Genomic DNA, 19,707 nt, shown 5'->3' with positions numbered 1-19,707 from the left:
CTGCTGCAATGAGGCTGGGGGCTGCTATGAGGGGTCTGATCTGAGGTCTGAATGGGGGTCATTCACATTGTGGGTCTGATCAGAAGTCTTATTGTGGGTCTTATTAACATTGAGGGTCTGATTTCTGGTCTAATGAAAAATATTTTTTTCTTATTGTCCTCCTCTAAAACCTAGGTGCGTCTTATAGGGTGAAAAATATATATTATATATAAAATATATATATATTCTTTTCTAACATTGGAGCCAAAGTGAAATGTATGCCTCTGTATGTCTATAGGTACATATGTCGGGAAATCCTCATGGTGTATACCTTCAATGGACACTGCAAAAAGTAGCGTGAAAGCCCCTTGCAGCAGATGCTTGCGTAGAAGCCTAACCTCTGGGAGCTCTAATGGGGGCTGGATTGCTTGCCTTTAATTTTCCCTAAAAACAGATCAAAACTCTTCAGTCATTTCTACTGATTTCTGCCTGAGATAAGACAAGAGCAGAAAAACAACGACGATACCGAGTGTGGAAAAACACATTAAAATGAACCTCCTGTCCGAGAGTTTGACAAAAAATTTGGACATTTGAATACATTAAAGAGGACCCCTCCCCTCTACTGACATGTCCAGTTTAGTACCTACTTGCATTCCCCGTGTAATAGCAAAACTAGAGGACCCTTTCTTTCAACCCTATGATGTACCATTCTCTTATTATTCCTGCTAGAAGTAATGAATAAATTACTAGCAGATTCCAATGAAGGTCCAGATAGGTGTTACCAGTTTGGGGGCGGGGGGTTCCCTACTCCCTGCATCAGCAGCACTGAAGATAGTCTCAGACTGTGCAGGGACACATCCCCAACTGTTAACACCCATCTGGTAAAAGGCATATAGCAGAACAGCCGACTTTGCCATTTACCAAATAAATGTCTCCGCCATCAGAGAAGCCATATTAACAGACACCGCTACGTTTTTCTGCCTAACCGCTCCAGTCTACAGCAGCTGGTCAGGGAAAGTGGGTGCTTTACAAGGTAAACTTCCATTTTGTTTCTCATTACGTGCGGCTGTGGCCTGGATATCAAATGCTGAAAATAATTAATAAAATCAATAACTTAAAGGGAATCTCTCATCAGTGACCTCCAACTGCCTGCACAGACACATAGCTGTGGTTTACCCGATTAAAACGCTGTTTTTCTTTTGTTGATCCGAGGCTTCATTCCTGAGCAATGATCCTTTTTTATTAATATGCAAATTAGGCATATGGTGCAATGGGGGAGTCGCCAGTACTCTTGCTGCACCCATGCTCCTTCCTGCGGCCAGCCCCTCCCTGGCGGCTTTGGGCCCAACGGTGGTAAAGAAGCGAAGGAAGGGGCGCACAGAAAGGAGTGGAGCTTGGGTGCAACAAGTGCAAGGGTGACTCCCTCATTGCACCAAAGGCCTCATCTGCATATTAAGAAAAAGTATCATAACACTGGAACGGAGCCTCGGATCAACAAAAAAACACAAACAAAAAAAAACTGGGTTTAAAGTCAGGTGAACCATAGCTACCTGTCTGTGCAAACAACTGGATAGGGAGGTCGCTGGTGACAGGTTCCCTTTAAAATGATACAACTACTAGGTGTCTACACATAATGGCACCAGATCAATCCAAAAAACATAAAAACTTTGTATCATTAATAACATAAAACTGATATTTACCACTTGGTCGGCGCCGTCCGCATCCACGCCCACTCTGGAAATTAGAGTAATATAAAGACACAGTTATATGTAAAAAATATAAAAATCAATTAAATAGGCTCTGGATGTCCCCCCCCCTCTCCATAGATAGGTTTAGTTATAAGAAATCATGACTAACCACGTGCCGACCCCACTCTATGGTCAGATAAAGCGGCACATACAGAATCTCAGGTCACACAGAGCAACAGGTGTGAAGACACCTTTACGGGGGTGACCAGGGCATGATTTAGCATGGTTTATATGGATATAATGATAAAAATAGCGAAGCGACACCTAGTGGTCAATAGGTAAAATGCAAGCTGAAAAAGTAGACAAACGGCTATTTGGAATCTGGATCACCATACAGGGTGATTCAAAAAGGATGGAGCCTGTAAGTCACGGCCTATAGTTAAAGGGGTTGTCCCTGTAATAATATTCTGCAGTTTTTTTTTATTGCATGTAATTAAAAACGTAGAATCACCACTGAGTTATTCACTGAAAATGTATCTGTATAGCGCCATCTGCTGTTTGCTCTTTTTCTAATTACTCTGTCCCGCTCACTGATGAATATGGAGGCTATAATTTTGAATCCTAAATCTCCTCATTGCCGACCTCATATGCCTGGTGCGCAGTAATCTCGCGCATGCGCTGTGGATAGACCTGTCAGCACCGGCGCGGTGTCCTGGCATCGGCATCTCAGAACACATTGCGCATGCGCTGACTGGTCTTTCCACGGCACATGTGCGAGATTACGGCGCACCAGGCATATGAGGTCGGAGATGAGGAGTGAATAGATTAGCAGTGGGGCGGTGCTGGGCTCAAGGAGAAGGGGTGCGGCTGGGCTCCAACGGACAGAGGGACAGCCCTTTGGGCTCCTTATTTAGGTAATTTGCATATTAATAAAAGCGATTTTATAGACAAATTACAAGACACAGCGCAGTAATACTAGTGTATTGTAATATAAATCATGGAGACTGATGTGGTCATGTTAGCAGCTCAGTAAGTGACATCCTGGTGACAGAATCCCTTTAAACGGGTCAAGTGAATCAATGCTGTTTTTCTTTGTTTTGTTTATATATATTGAAGAGTCAATATTTCTACAAGCCTGCTAGCTCACATTACTTTCCCTCTATCCTCCTAACCCACCGGTGATCACCGGCTGCTGTACCCACAGGACTTTGTTAGCGTGCAAGTTCTCACTACAGGCACAATGACAGCTTATAATGCCCTGCTTGGCTAAGATAATCAGTTACTCTCTAAATCTTTCTGCAGCTAACATCAGCAGGGAGAAAGTAAAGGGTTGGAGCAATTCTCCTCCAGGTCTGTCCTGTAATGAAATGGATACAGTGTGTAGCCTGCAACTGCATGAAACCAATAAACATTCTAAACAAGTCTAGATTACAAATTTGAATTTACACGCTGAGATTTATTTGGATCACTGGAGGTGCTCTATAAGGCAAAAGGCCAGGAAGGTAGAGAAAGGTCTGTTGAAGATCCATACCTGATATGCAAACACGATAACATTGCTGTTGTACCTCCTCCAAATACCCACACTGTGAAGAACACTATTAGAAGGGTGGTTGAGAACATCATCTGTCTAGCATAGGTGGCAGTGTCTCGAATAGCTAGGGCAAAGGTCATTGCTCCACGTAAACCTGAGGAAAGGTGAAAAAGAGCATAAAAAAATAAATAAAAGAACGGCTTGCAAATCATTATAATAGTATGCAGTGTTTAAAGAGCATTTCCTTTTAAAATTAGGTAAATGTAAGTATCTGTACAGTCGTGCATCCAGTTTCTTAGACAATGAATACGGCAGCTGCCACAGTTATCCTCTCCCAACACCCCTGAAAAAACAGTCCTTGGTAGCCATACCGACAACTTGTGATTGCGAGTGATTTGTGCAGCTTGTATTTCTTGGTAATAATTTTTTTTTTTTTATTCATGGGTAAAATGTTTTCTGTTCTGGGTCCCTATGTTACATTGATATGAAAAGGGGTTCGCTAAAGAATCGCTATTATACCCGATAGGGCGCACTACCCTCTCCACTACCAATCACAATCAGCCCTGCCAGAGATGGACCACTATCGCATAGCAATACTTAAAACAAGATTACCTTGCTGTTGATTCTCCTTTCGTGATCTCTATTCAACTCCTCTTTGCAGGCTTGATAATGGGATTTTTGCGAGTCTGGTATCTTTTTCACAGGAGCGCGCCCCGGCCAGTGGCGTTGCTCCGTGCTAGTAAATTTGAAAGCTCGCGCTCACGTGGAGCGGCCTAGTGATGTCACTATCCGAGCTACGGAAAACTGCAAGTGCCAAACCACCAACACGTTTCGAACAACGCGTTGTCCTTGATCAGGGAATCAATCTGGCACTTCACGATACCTCCTTGGTATGCCTGCCTTAACCCTTAATGTACTGCACCTTCCTTTCCCCTCATTAAGTATGCGTAGCTCTCATTTACTCAAAGGCAAACAGTTCTATCTCCATATTTAAGCCAAGCCCTTCGGTGCTAATGTATCCATATTAAAAATCCATTTTGTTTCTGCTCTTGACATGTTCTCCCATTCTCTTCAAATTGTCTCTGTACTTCCAATGTAGACCTTATTGCAGGGGCATATAATTGCGTATATTACCCCCCCCCCCCCCCCCGACTACTACACGTTATGCATTCTCTAATATCATATATATATATGAACCGTCTTTATTCTGTATCTGAAATAGTTTTTTGTTTCTTTGGGATTTTTTACATGGAAAAAAAGGCATTTGGTAGATTTTTATTTTCAGTTGTTTTGTTACCCACTGCTGTACATTCTCTTGTAGATGCCACCATATTCCCTATATTTTTTGCTTTTCGATATATACTAACTTAGGGACATCTGGGATATAATCTCCAACTATTTTGCCTCTTTTAGTATACCGCAATGTTTATTCACAATTTATTTTTTTTATAATTTGTCTGACCATTATATGGTATTTTCTTTTTTGTTCATGTATTTTCTTATCTACTGGGTTTTGTAATAGAATTTGTCTATTAAGTTGTTCTATTTCAATTTTTTGTTTTATGAAGGTTTCTTCATTGTACCCCTTTGATTCAAATTTTTTCTGCATATGTTCTGCTTTTTTTTTTTTTATAAATCTCTTTATTCAATTTTCTTAGTATAAAGGACAACATACAATTGGGCTATATGCCCCACATATTACAAACATGTAAAGTAGTAGATATATTCATATTCGTAATCCGTTAGTGGGCTTTCTTTAGAAATCAAACTATTTGCATCTGTAGGTTTATTAAATGTTTTCGTACAGGTGTTTCATTTTTCAATATAAATAAAGAGATCTAAACAGTTAATCTCTTTTACACTATAAGGGTCCATTCACACGTCCGTAGGTGTTTTGCGGTCCGCAAATTGTGGATCCGCAAAACACGGACACCGGCACTGTGCGTTCCGCATTTCGCGGACCGCACATCGCCGGTACTTTAATAGAAAATGCCTTTTCTTGTCCGCAGTTGCAGACAAGAATAGGACATGTTCTATTTTTTTTTCGGGGAACGGAATTGCGGATCTGGAAATGCGGACAGCACATAGTGTGCTGTCCGCATCCGTTCTGGCCTCATTGAAAATAAATGGGTCCGCACCCGTTCTACAAAATTGGGGAACAGATTCGAACTCAAGTTGTGGACGTGTGAATGGACCCTAACTCGATGTAAATTCTAGATAAAAATCATTTTTATTTATTGCTTTAAAAAATTCAAACAATGTTCCCCCCTCCCAATATAAATAGCATGTCATCTTTAAAACGCCGCCATAGGAAGGGGCCCGCCCGGAGCTCGCCATCTAGGTGTCTAGTCATGTGCTCCCACCACCCTACATATAGTTTAGCGATCCCCGGTGTGAACCTCGTCCTCATCGCGGTACCCTACGTCGGGAGATAAAAATTGTTCTTGTATTTAAAATAATTCTTCTTTAGAATAAACACAATGCATTCCCCTATATATTCTGTCTGCATTTTTGGCATCTCACTTTTTTATGTAAAAAATATTTAGCTGCCTCGCATCCCTTTTTGTTCTCAATTACAGTATACAGCGATTTTACATCTAATGTACCTATTATGTATTCTGGTTTCCATTTCATGTTGCTTAAAATTTGCAGCGTATGTTTGGTATCTTTTAAATATGTCGGAAGGGATTGGGCACATGGTTGTAGATCTTAATCTATCTTGAACATATCTTGAGAGGGAACTGGTTAAACAATCAATTCCAGTCTCCCCGGGGGATGCTGAACATTTTTATGTATTTTTGGATTATGATTAAAAAAAAACTGCTATTTTGGGATGTTTGGTCTCGATAAAGGCTGCCTCATTTTTATGAAGGAACCCCTGTCTCTTACCTTTTTGTTACCTGTTAGTTCTTTTTTAAACACTTCTGTGGGGTCCCCTTTTAACTTTTTATGTTTTCTCATCACTTAATATATTCTGCGCTTCTTTATCATAGTCTTCTTTATTTAAAGGGTTTCTACCACCAGATTTTCACCTATTTAGCTGTCAGACACTAGCGATCTGCTAGTGTCTGCTGTACCTAACCATGTGAATGTATTACCTTTGCCTGGAGCGGTTAAGCTTAAAAATGTAGTTTTATTGATATGCAAATGAGCCTCTAGGTGCTATAGGGGCGTCTTTTCAGCACCTAGTGGCTCCATCTACTCACTATTTCTGCCGCCCAGCTCTTCCCTCCAGCCCGCCCCTCTCCTCTAGATTAACAGCCTACTTCTCTCCATCTTGGCCGAATTCTCGCACCTGCGCCGTGTGCTTCTGTATTCGGCGCAGGCGCAGTGACTGTCGGACCGCTCCCTGTGTCGGCATCTTCACTGCCGACCACGTCATTGACTATGCCTTCACCTTTATCTGCTGGGCGGATGATGATTTTATTGCTCTCTTGCATTGCAATAATAGCTTCTCTTTCCGTTTTAGTGATATTACTCATATATTTGGGATTTTAAATTTTTTTCCCTTATATGCTTTGTTACTTGGTTCTTAAAAGTATTAAAGGATGTAGAGTATTCCTGTAGTGGATAATATTTAGGCTTAGGTTTTAAATCAGTTTGTGTGTAATTATCTTCAAGGCCTATCTTGAGTTCTTTTTTCCTTATCTAGTCCTTTTTTTGAGGGCCAATCTTCTTAAATTTTCCTACTCCTATAAACGCCTCAAATTTGTTTAAAAAAAACTAGTTTTAGGCCTTTTTTGAGGATCTGATTTTCCCCCTTTGTTAAAAATATTTTGTCCTAAAATCCCCTCTTCATTCTCCTTCCTTATTTGCTGTTGTTTTTTCTTTTTGGTGAGTTTTCCCCCCCTCTACTTCCCCTCTTGTACTTCCCGGGCCAGAAATAAAAATCATGTTTTACAGTTTTTTTTATCACCGTTTTTTTCCTGTTATCATTTACACTACTATTCTTTTTTTCTTCTTCCTCTTTTTCTTTTCCCTTTTTGACTTTCTTTTCAAATCCCTTTTTATTATATTTTTGTTTATCAATTTTACTATCTCTATTTTCGAGACCATTCACCGATGCCTCTAGAACCGTATTTTCTAACATCTCCCCCTCCATTTCTTCCCACTCGTTGCTGTCCTAAATCGATTCCGAGTTGGGACCTTTAGACCCGGTTGATAAGAAAATACATGAACCGCTGAAAAAAGTGACAAAAAAATTCCACCCATCGCTCTCTCTTAGGCCCCTTTCACACGGACGAGATTTCCACGCGGGTGAAATGCGTGAGGTGAACGCATTGCACCCGCACTGAATCCTGACCCATTCATTTCTATGGGGCTGTGCACATGAGCGGTGATTTTCACGCATCACTTGTGTGTTGCGTGAAAATCGCAGCATGCTCTATAGTGTGCATTTTTTCACCCCATAGAAGTGAATGGGGCTGCGTGAAAATCGCAAGCATCCGCAAGCAAGTGCAGATGCGGTGCGATTTTCACCGCTTGGTTGCTAGGAGATGATGGGGACCTGATCATTATTATTTTCCCTTATGACATGGTTATAAGGGAAAATAATAGCATTCTTAATACAGAATGCATAGTACAATAGGGCTGGAGGGGTTAAAAAAATAAATAATTTAACTCCCCTTAATCCACTTGTTCGCGCAGCCGGCATCTCTTCTGTCTTTATCTTTGCTGTGCACAGGAAAAGCACTTTTGATGACGTCACTGCGCTCATCACATGGCCCGTCACATGATCCATTACCATGGTGATGGATCATGTGATGGACCATGTGATAAGAGCAGTGACATCATCAAAGGTCCTATTCCTACTGCACAGCAAAGAAGAAGACAGAAGAGAAGCCGGGCTGTGCGAACAAGTGGATTAAGGCGAGTTAAATTATTTTTTATATTTTTTTAACCCCTCCAGCGCTAGTTTACTATGCATTCTGTATTCAGAATGCTATTATTTTCCCTTATAACCATGTTATAAGGTAAAATAATAAAATCTACACAACACCTAACCCAAACCCGAACTTCTGTGAAGAAGTCCGGGTTCGGGTCTGGGTACCAAACATGCAGATTTTTCTCACGTGCGTGCAAAACGCATTACAATGTTTTGCACTCGCGCAGAAAAATCGCGTATTTTTCCCCAACGCACCTGCATCTTATCCGAGCCAAAAACATGACGCCGGTGTTAAAGAGGCCTTAAGCCTCATGCACATGGCCGTTGTTTTGGTCCGCATCCGAGCCGCAGTTTTGGTGGCTTGGATGGGGACCTATTCACTTCAATGGGGCCGCAAAAGATGCGGACAGCACTCTGTGTGCTGTCCGCATCCGTTGCACCGCTCCGTGGCCACGCAAAAAAAATATAGCATGTCCTATTCTTGTCCATTTTACGGACAAGAATAGGAACTTCTACAATGGGCCGCCCGTTCCGTTCTGCAAATTGTGTAAGGCACAAGGGCAGCTTCCGTTTTTTGCGAATCCTCATTTTGCGGACCGCAAAAAACGGAACGGTCATGTGCATGAGGCCTTATATATATATATATATATATATATATAAAAATGAGTTTCTGTCTGTCTGTCTAGACATCTGTCTGTCTGGCCATTCTTTATGCGCGACCAAACGACTAGATCGATCTTCACCAAATTTGGCACACAGGTACATCAGGTGTCCAGGAAGGTTTTAGTCCGGGTCTCAGCTCTCTAGGACTTACCGTTCCTGAGCTTTTCCAATGCATTAATGCATTAGCCAGTAGAAGCCAGCAAGCCTTTCACTTAAATGCAAACTGCCATACACACGGTCACATGTCCCTTATCAGCCAATAGAAGCTCACAGGTCTTACTCCAGGTTGCCATAACAACTGATCACAGGTTTTAGCAATTCACAGGTCCTTAAATATTCAGTCATATGACGTATGACAGCACAACTACACTGCTACATGCATGTGGGGTGGGAAGCGGGCACTGTATAAGGGGCGGGCACTGTATAAGGGGCGGGCACTGTATAAGGGGCGGGCACTGTATAAGGGGCGGGCACTGTATAAGGGGCGGGCACAGTATAAGGGGCGGGCACAGTATAAGGGGCGGGCACAGTATAAGGGGCGGGCACAGTATAAGGGGCGGGCACAGTATAAGGGGCGGGCACAGTATAAGGGGCTGGCACAGTATAAGGGGCTGGCACAGTATAAGGGGCTGGCACAGTATAAGGGGCGGGCACTGTATAAGGGGCGGGCACTGTATAAGGGGCGGGCACTGTATAAGGGGCGGGCACTGTATAAGGGGCGGGCACTGTATAAGGGGCGGGCACTGTATAAGGGTCGGGCACTGTATAAGGGTCGGGCACTGTATAAGGGTCGGGCACTGTATAAGGGTCGGGCACTGTATAAGGGTCGGGCACTGTATAAGGGTCGGGCACTGTATAAGGGTCGGGCACTGTATAAGGGACGGGCACTGTATAAGGGTCGGGCACTGTATAAGGGTCGGGCACTGTATAAGGGACGGGCACTGTATAAGGGACGGGCACTGTATAAGGGGCGGGCACTGTATAAGGGGCGGGCACTGTATAAGGGGCGGGCACTGTATAAGGGGCGGGCACTGTATAAGGGGCGGGCACTGTATAAGGGGCGGGCACTGTGAAAGTCCCTGTTAACAGGGGTGGTCAATGTTAAAGGGGCGGCCACTGTGAAGGTCCCTGTTAAAGGGGTGGTCAATGTTAAAGGAACGGGCACTGTGGAGGGCACTGTTAAAAGGGCGGGGACTGTGGAGGTCACTGTGAAGGTCACTGTAGGGCAGGCACTGTGGTTGTCACTGTTAAAGGGGCGGGCACTGTGGAGGTCAATGCTTTAGGCTAGGGCTACACGACAACATGTGTTGCTTGACAATATGTGTCTCACGACACAAAGGGCACACCTACACTGTGACATTGATGTCGCACAACAATTTTTATAATGATAGTCTATGGTGTTCCACTGTGACATGCTGCGACTGTGACACAACAGTCACAGAAAAATCCATCTTTGATGGATTTTTTGCGAGTGTCGCAGTATGTCGCATTTAGCAGTGCGACATCATAGCCTATTATTATAAAAATTGTTGTGCGTCAAAATCTTGCGCAACACATGTTGTCGTGTAGCCTTAGCCTTAAAGGGGCAGGGCGCTGTGGAGGTAACTGTTAAGGGGCAGGGGCCACTATTAAAATAGCAGCTGCTGTGGAGCTCACTGTTAAAGGGGCGGGCACTGTGGAGGTCAGTGTTAAAGGGGCGTTCACTGTGGATGTTACTGTTAAGCGGGCAGGCTGCTGTGGAGGTCACTGTTAAAGGGGCGGGCACTGTGGAGTTCACTATTAAGGGGGCAGGGACCACTATTAAAGGGGCAGCTGCTGTGGAGGTCACTGTTAAGTCAGCAGGGTACTGTGAAGTCACTGTTAAGGGAGCAGGGTACTATGGCAGTCACTGTTATGAAGGGACAGGTGCTGTGGAGGTCTCTGTTAAGGGACAGGTCCCTGAGGAGGTCAATGTCAAGGGAGTGGGGTGCTGTGAAACTCACCGTTAAAGGGGCGGGCTGCTGTGAAGGTCAAAGTTAAGGGGATGGGCTGCTGTGGAGGTCCCATTTTAAGGAGGCAGGGCAGTGTTAAGGGGCGAGGGGCTGTGGAGTTCATTGTTAAGGGGGTGGGGTGATGTAGAGGTCACTGTTATGGGGGATACTGTCACGATATCTTTTAACGACACACAGAAACATTAAATGAAATAGATTAAATATACCCGTGTGAAGCCGGGTCCTTCTGCTAGTACCATATAATGGTCAAACAAAATATAAAAAAAAAAAATAGTGAGTAAACATTGGGGTATACTAAAAGAGGACAAAGTAATTGGAGATTATATCCCAGACGTGCCTAGGTTTGTATATCAAAAAGTAATAAAAAATATAGGGAATATGGTGGCATCTACAAGAGAATGTACAGCAGTGGGTAACAAAAAAAAACTAAAATGCCTGAGGTGTAAAAAATCCCAAAGAAACAAAAAACTATTTCAGATACAGAATAAAGACGGTTCATATATATAATATAATATAAAAGAGAATACATAACATGTAGTAGTCGGGGGATAATATATGCAATTATATGCCACTGCAATAAGATCTACATTGGACGTGCAAAGAGACAATTACAGAAGAGAATGGGAGAACATATATATATATATATATATATATATATATATATATATATATATATATATATATATATATATATATATAACATCCAGAGAAAGTTTGAGGGGCACCCATTATCTAGGCATTATGCAGACAAACATGGAGGGAAATTTGAAGGATTGATATTTTATGGAGTGGAAATGTATTATATTAAGAGCATGTCAAGAGCAGAAACAAAATGGATTTTTAACACTTAACTCCCATCTCCGCCCCCCTGTGCCCCCACCCTCTCCTCTCAGCTGAGGAATTTGCCAAATACTTCAAACAAAAGATAGTCAACATCAGAGAAAGCTTCAGTGCACAGTCCCTCTACACAACTGCTCGGTCCTCTTCTCCCAAAACCCGCTTCTCCACCATTACAGAAGAAAAACTCTCCACTCTACTCTCCAGATCATAGAAACATAGAATGTGTCGGCAGATAAGAACCTTTTGGCCCATCTAGTCTGCCCAATATACTAAATACTATGGATAGCCCCTGGCCCTATCTTATATGAAGGATGGCCTTATGCCTATCCCATGCATGCTTAAACTCCTCCACTGTATTTGCAGCTACACATCTCACCACCTGTGCACTTGACCCAATCCCATCCCACCTCATCCCTAACCTCACTACAGTGTTCATCCCAGCCCTAACTCATCTCTTCAACCTACCACTAACCTCTAGTGTCTTCCCCTCTGCTTTTAAACATGCTACCATTACACCCATCCTCAAAAAGCCTTCACTTGACCCATCTTCTTTGTCCAGTTATCGCCCCATATCACTTCTTCCGTATGCCTCAAAGCTAACTGAACATGTCCATTCTGAACTGTCCTCTCACCTCTCCTCCTGCTCACTCTTTGACCGGCTACAATCTGGCTTCCGACCCCACCACTCGACTGAGACTGCCCTTACCAAAGTCACCAATGACCTACTAATAGCCAAAACCAAAAAACATTACTCTCCTCCTTCTTCTTGACCTGTCCTCTGCCTTTGACACTGTCGACCACTCCCTTCTGTTGCAAACTCTCATCTCTTGGCATCACTGACCTGGCCCTCTCCTGGATCACATCATACCTCACAGACCGGACGTTTAGCGTCTCCCACTCTCACACCACCTCCTCGTCTCAGTCCCTCTCTGTTGGTGTCCCACAAGGCTCTGTCCTAGGACACCTGCTCTTCTCCATCTACACTTTCGGCCTGGGACAGCTCATAGTCCCCCATGGCTTTCAGTATCACTTTTATGCTGACGACACACAGATCTACCTCTCTGGTCCAGACATCACCACCTTACTATCTATAATCCCACAATGCCTAGCCTCTATATCCTCCTTCTCCTCTCACTTTCTAAAACTTAACATTGATAAAACAGAGTTCATCATCTTTCCCCCATCTTGCTCAACCCCCCAACAGACCTATCTATCACGATCAATGGCTGCACACTCCCCCTGGTCAACCAAGTCCGCTGCCTTGGAGTGACCTTGGTTTCTGCACTCTACTTCTGACCACACATCCAAGCCCTTTCCACCACCTGCTGTCTCTAACTCAAAAACATCTCCCACATCAGCGCTTTCCTTAACTTTGAATCTGTGAAAATGCTTGTACATGCCCTCATCAACTGCCGCCTAGACTACTGCAACATTCTCCTCTGTGGCCTTCCATCTAGCACCCCTCCAACTATCCTCAACTCTGCTGTCCGACTAATCCACCTCTCACCCTGTTACTCCTCTGCCTCTTCCCTCTGCCAATCCTTTCACTGGCTCCCCATTGCCCAGTGAATTCAGTTCAAAGTACTAACAAATACATACAAGGCCGTCCACAACCTGTCCCCGCCTTACATCTCTGAGCTACTTTCCCAATACATCCCCACACGCAATCTCCGATCCTCACAGGACCTCCTTCTCGCCTCTTATCACCTCTTCCAACAGTCGCCTCCAAGATTTCTCCTGTGCATCCCCCACACTCTGGAACTCGCTACCACAGCATATCAAACTCTCATCTACAGTGGAATCCTTCAAAAGAAACCTGAAAACCTGAAACCTGAAAAATCCATTCAAGTGAACAGAGCTCAGCCGCGCCCACTCTAGTTGATACAAGTCGTGACGTCAGTGGGCGGGCGGCCCGGCGGTAAACAGTGAGAAGGCCGCGGTGCTGCTGGAGCGCCGGTGCCTTCTCAAACAGCTGATCGGCGGGGGTCCCGGGTGTCGGACCCCCGCCGATCAGAAGCTGATGATCTATCCAGAGGATAGATCATCAGTTAATTGAAAGTGCAGAACCCCTTTAATGGTAAGAAAGGGAGGATTGAAAGTAAGGTGTGGTACATGAAGGGTTAAGGCAGGCATACCAAGGAGGTATCGTGAAGTGCCAGATTAATTCCCTGACAAATGACGACGCATTGTCCGAAACGCGTTGAAAGTTTGGCACTTGCAGTGATCCGTAGCTCGGATAGTGACGTCACTAGGTCGCTCCACGTGAGCGCGAGCTTTCAAATTTACTAGCACGGAGCAACGCCACCGGCCGGGGCGCGCTCCTGTTAAAAAAATACCAGACTCGCAAAAATCCCATTATCAAGCCTGCAAAGAGTTGAATAGAGATCACGAAAGAAAAATCAATAGCAAGGTAATCTTGTTTTAAGTATTGCTATGCGATAGTGGTCCATCTCTGGTAGGGCTGATTGTGATTAGTAGTGGAGAGGGTAGTGCGCCCTATCGGGTATAATAGCAATTGTAGCAAAGCCTCCTGAGCAGCAGGTATTGCGGTACTGCAGCACACAATATAGGGAGCATCAGCGCCAGTGGATTAGTAAAACTATTTATTTGGTTCGCTAAAGAAGTTTGAATTTAACATAGAGCTGGCTTATATTGCCAAAGATTTAGGCCGACTATAGATTTTAATCTCAACTCTTAGTTTTTTATTATCTCCACCAGTCTCAGAGAATGAATAGAACAACAAAGCACTCCATTATGAGAGAGTAACAGGACCCATTGTGTGGATCAGTGGGGGGGTCTCAGCAGTCGGACTCTCGCCGATCAGTTAGTTATCTTCTATCCTGAAGATAGGGGTTATTTTAATTTCTATAGTAACTAAAGTACTATTTTGGCATTAAAGGGGTTATCCAATCCTATAAGAATGTCCCCTCCCCCCCATATGCCGGGCCCCCTCTGCTTAATATACTTACTTAGGTCCCCGCTCCCTGCACTGCTGCTGCTGCTTCTCCCCCACGGATGAAAACATTTGTTTTCGGGGTGGGGGTGGGGGGTGGCTAGAGGAAATTGCAGGCGGGGACGAGCCTCCCTAGCGTCACCCGCGATGCTAGGGAGGCTCGTCCCCGCCTGCCATTGGCTGCTCCCCACCGACATCGGATGTTTGCACCCGGGCACGGGGAGCGGGGACACAGGTAAGTATATTCACTGTGGGGGGCCCGGCATACGGTGGGGGGGCTGTTTATAGGATTGGATAACCCCTGTAAGGCCACAGGAAGTTTTTTATTTTTGTGTTGCTGCATTCAGACAGCCATAACTTTTTAAATTTTTCGATAGCTTTCATTATGGCTTGTGTCTTTTTATTTGGGGCACATATAACTTATTGATTTACTTTTATTAACTCTCATTTGGGCAGTAATGGAAAAAAAAGGGTTTTATGTTGTTGCAAGTTAAACAGCCATGCTCATTTTTTCATCAAAGTATCTGTATGCGGTTTGTTTTTTGCGGAAAGAGATGTAGCTTTTACTGGTAGCATTTTGGGTTCATGGAACTTATTGATTAACATTTATTATTTTTGGGTGGAAGATATGGGGGGGGGGAAGCAGTTCCCTCGTTAATTATGTGGTTTAAATAACGTTATCTTTGTTATACGGGTTGTGATAATTGTGGCCGTACCATATACGTCTAGATCTATATTTTTTACCACAATGAAGCAGACAGATCGACCAAGAATACACTGGCTAAAGAAAAAGGGGCTGAGGGTAGGTTCCCACTTGCATATTGCCATTCTACGCTGGACCCCATTGACTACAATAGGGTCTGGCGCGGATCTGGACACTTTCTGACGAAATGCCAGCTTTCGGTTTGACATATACTGTTGCATGCAATGTTTTTAGTCTGGGCGAAAACCGGCACTTATGTTGGAAAGCGTCCGGATCCCCGACGGATTCCATTATAATCTATGAGGTCCGGAAGTGAACGCGAGTATCTGGCTGGGCGGCATCCAGCGAACTCAGGCAGGCTGTTTTCTGCCGGATCCATTTAACGCAAAAGTGAACCCACCCTAAAGAAGATTTGCACTTTTGTGCGTCCTCATCGCCTCTGACCTGACAAGCTGTCATACCTGCAAACATCATCATGTGTTGAAAGTTGTAGCCGATCTTGTTCCTCCTCCCCAGGTTCAGCAAGAAGGAAAGTGGATAAATATTAGCGGCTCTTCCAATGAAGACTGCAACCTGTATGATGAGCGTTAAGGAAATTGGAGCTAGAGTCGACATAAATACTGGGCTCAATGTAAGGTGCAGCTTCGGTCTTAGATATGACAACTAATAGGTTTCCTTTCGGTAATGCTTTCAAAAAGACTTTCATGAGATCAGGGTAGTTTTCTTGTCTGCGTCTCTATCCACGGTTTATACTGCAGGTCTCCTTGTTCAGAATGGCTGCTGCATTTAAAGGGGTTGCCTGGGTTCAGAGCTGAACATATTCCCTACTTCGCCCAGGCAGCCCCTCTGAGATGAGCATCGGAGCAGCTCTCCCTTGCCCTGCGCAGGGTGTTTTCTGCAGATACGGTGACGTACTCGGTCTCTGCTAGGCAGAAGCTTCCGTCTAGCAGTGTTCACTTCCCGGTGACGTCACAGGCTCTAATGGGCGGATTTTAGCGCTTCTTGTTTTTTAGATCTGTGAAGGGACCTCTACCCTCAGGGTTGGTTGGCATGCTATCCAGAATATATAGAAAGCGTACGTCACCAAGGATCTCCACCGGTATCCCCAGCTCGCGACTTTCTTTTTTGTCCAATGCTCAACTCAGAGGGGCTGCCTGGGTGAAAAGGGGGATATGTCTGGGTTCAGCTCTGAGCCTAGAAAACCCCTTTAAACACAAGCCCTGTAGAAGCAGCCCCTTTAATGTACAGCACTGATATAAAGGATACAAAAGCTCCCACTATAAATGTAATATTGAAGACATGATTCTGGAACGTGAACAGAGCGAGACCCATGTAGGAGAAGATGAAGTTTTCTGCCAAAAAATTTAAGAGCTCAAACAGCTGGGAGGAGAAACAAGAGAAAGCAATCAGTTTGGAACAACAATCTTCTACACATAATGTCTAGTTAAACACAGCAGGCCTACGACTGTTCGGAGGATGTGGGATTTTCTTACTGAAAGTATAATTATCCTACATCTAGCCTGAAATTACAATGTAGATGGGTCATGTAGATTTTAACAACTTTAGTTGGATCTGCTGACAATCTGATGTCTACAGGACAGCTAGAAAGCCCCAATGGAGGCTGTCGGGAGACTGACAGACTGGACTGCACGAGATGCTCATACACCTTTAATCGCTGACGACTCCTTCTTACATATACATGCTCGGTTTGGCCGAGTACATATGTCTTGTCAGTAAAAAATCATGTTATACCCCGTTCTCCAATGACATTGTCTGCAGCGCTGATCCAGTCCTGCTGCTCCTGGTTACAAACTGCAGCGGCAATGTGTGAATATACGGTACATGACCGATACAGCCAATTACTGTTCTCAGCAGCCTAGCGCTGAAGAGAGCGAATGCTCGGTGGCAGGGGGCGTTCTGTACACCTGAACCTCAATGTGCAGCCAATCACTGTCCGCAGAGATAGATCAGTGACGACAGCGGCTGGCTGCAGCAGTCACGCACTGTCTACCAGCAAGTTCACCACAGAGAACGGCACTGGAGAAATGGATCTGGGTATATACAGGGCCGGCGTCATAACCCGGCATCCCCGGGGCCCAATGCTCCTGGGGGGGCCCACTGAGCTGCTATGAGCACTTCCATTAATACAGATGGGAGCTCTCACTGCTGTCATTTCCCTTACGCAGTACCCCTTTGGTGGGCCCTCTGAGCTGCAGAGACTCAGACACGCCCCCTCTACACAGGACACGCCCCTCTACACAGGACACATGCTGCCTGAGGAGAGAGACCGCAGGGCTGGAGGCTGGAGCAGAGAAGTGTGGAGGCAGTCTGTGAGTGAGTCTGCACTGTGACTGTCTCTTGTCTGTGGGACAGAAGGGGGGGGGGGACTCTTCGATCTACTGCTGCTTTATTCTATTTAGTTGTTTTACCGTTTCATTAAGCAGTTTGCCTCCATGACACCTGCCACCCATCTCATCCTCATGGGGCCCCTGCTGTCTCCTTTCCTCCCTCATGTATCCAGAGCTCCTGTTTCACCCTCCTATCTCCTATTGCTGCCCTGCACAGACCTCCTGCCCCTACTTCTTGTATGAATCCCCCTCAGAGCCCCTTCACCTACTTGCTGTGTCCACCCCTCCTGTCCATCCGGGGCCCCTGTCTCACTTCTCTGCCTCTCATTATGGTGGCATCTGAACAGCATTCACCATAAGGACCTTCTAACGTCACAGGTCATGTGACTGTGCCCCCCACCCTGTACTGTACCCCTTTTATACCCTGTATTGTGCCCTCTTACCACACCTTGTGCAGTGCCCATAGTCATTCACTGTACTGTGCCCTCTTATACCCTTTTATCTGGTCACTGTATGCTGGTTTTATCATTGTATGGCGGTGTTATCACTATATGGCAGTGGTATCCAATAACTGCTTGGCCATAACTGTATCCCCTTCCATGCCCACACCACTTTTTTTAGACCTGGCATGAGCGGGAAAAGTTGCAGATTGCGGTGCTAAGGACCTTTGCGCCACAATCTGTGTCAGAAATACGCCTAATATAGACGTATTTCTATATAATAAATGACCCCCCTAATTGTATTATTATTCGGGGGTAGGGCTAATATCTTTATATTATATAGATTCTACTGTACTATACTGTGCCCTGTATCTCCTAGTAGAAAATGATCCTTGGGAAGCATAGCCCTCACCCCTGACCACCAGGACCAGGTAGCGCTCTGTCAGCACATGGCGGCCTCCCCTCTCCTGTACTGGTGCTTATTCTGACACTAGGGCTGGGTTCACATCCCATTTGTGCCATCCATTTAATGTATACCAAAAATATATGCGTTACCAGATGCCTTAGACTGATGCCGTACAGTGGCGTCCGTTCACCATACAGTTCCATTGTAAAAAAACATATACGTTAACGTATGCATTTTTTTACTTGACTCTGCAGGATACAAAAACGTGGAGTGCTGCACATTTGTATACATCAAACCGATAGGAAAAACGTGATGTGAACACACATGGGGGGGAGGGGGGCGTACTAAAATTTGCTGTGGGGCCCAGTCAGTTCTAGCTACATCACTGCACATCTCCTTCTCTCCTCCAGGCCTGGCTCACTGCTGCAGCGGGCCGCCGGAGAGAAGGAGCGCAGGGAGCTGCAGTTAGTGAATGACAGGACCGCCAGCTCCCCTGCAATGATAGGTATGTGAGGGGGCCACTGGGAGGTCATTCATCACACTGTGAGGGCCCCCTACACAGTATAATGACTCCCAGTGCCCCCCATTTAGTATAATGATCCCCATTGAACCTCCATTTAGTATAATGACCACCAGAGCCCCTATTAAATATAATGACCCCTCGTGCCCCCTCCAGACAGTATAACCCCCAGTGTGGGGGCAACTGGGGGTCATTATTCTGAATGGAGGGTCACTGTGGGGTCATTATACTGTGAGGGCCCTTTACATAGTATAATGACCCCCAGTGTCCCCCATTTAGTATAATGATCCCCAATGACCCTCCATTCAGTATAATGACCCCCAGAGCCCCCTCCATTCAGTATTCCCCCAGCGTGGGGGCTACTGGGGCGTCATTATTCTGAATGGGGGCGACTGGGGGTTAATATTCTGAATGCAGGGCCACAGGTGGTCATTATACAGTGGGGGGGGGGGGGGGGATTGGGGGTTCATTATACTGTGTGAAGGGCCACTAGTAGTCATTATACTGTGTGAAGGGCCACTAGTAGTCATTATACTGTATAGGGGCCACTAGTAGTCATTATACCATGTGGGAGCCACAGGGGGACATGTCAATGTAAAAAAATGCCTCATGGGGGCCCACTGGGATTTATCACCCAAGGGCCCACATGAACCTGGAGCCGGCCCTGGGTATATGATCATTTTTTATTTCATACTATTGCTGGGCATGTCCAAGATTTTTTATTTTGTCGGATAACTACTTTAAAAGGGTTGTCTCGCCA

General features: G+C 45.0%; 1 protein-coding gene across 1 annotated transcript in view; it reads right to left on the bottom strand.

Annotated features, from left to right (window-relative positions):
* The window catches only part of SLC9A6 (solute carrier family 9 member A6), a 55,679-nt gene that overhangs the window by 8,644 nt on the left and 27,328 nt on the right, over positions 1–19,707 (bottom strand). The window contains 4 exon segments of the mRNA XM_044305514.1: positions 1,680–1,713; positions 3,199–3,352; positions 15,695–15,806; positions 16,500–16,613. Coding sequence (XP_044161449.1) covers positions 1,680–1,713; positions 3,199–3,352; positions 15,695–15,806; positions 16,500–16,613 — 414 coding nt within the window.

This window comes from Bufo gargarizans, chromosome 9 (assembly GCF_014858855.1).
Source record: "Bufo gargarizans isolate SCDJY-AF-19 chromosome 9, ASM1485885v1, whole genome shotgun sequence".
Taxonomy (NCBI): Eukaryota; Metazoa; Chordata; class Amphibia; order Anura; family Bufonidae; genus Bufo; species Bufo gargarizans.
Note: the sequence above shows the minus strand (reverse complement) of the source record. Positions and strands in the feature narration are given on the sequence as shown.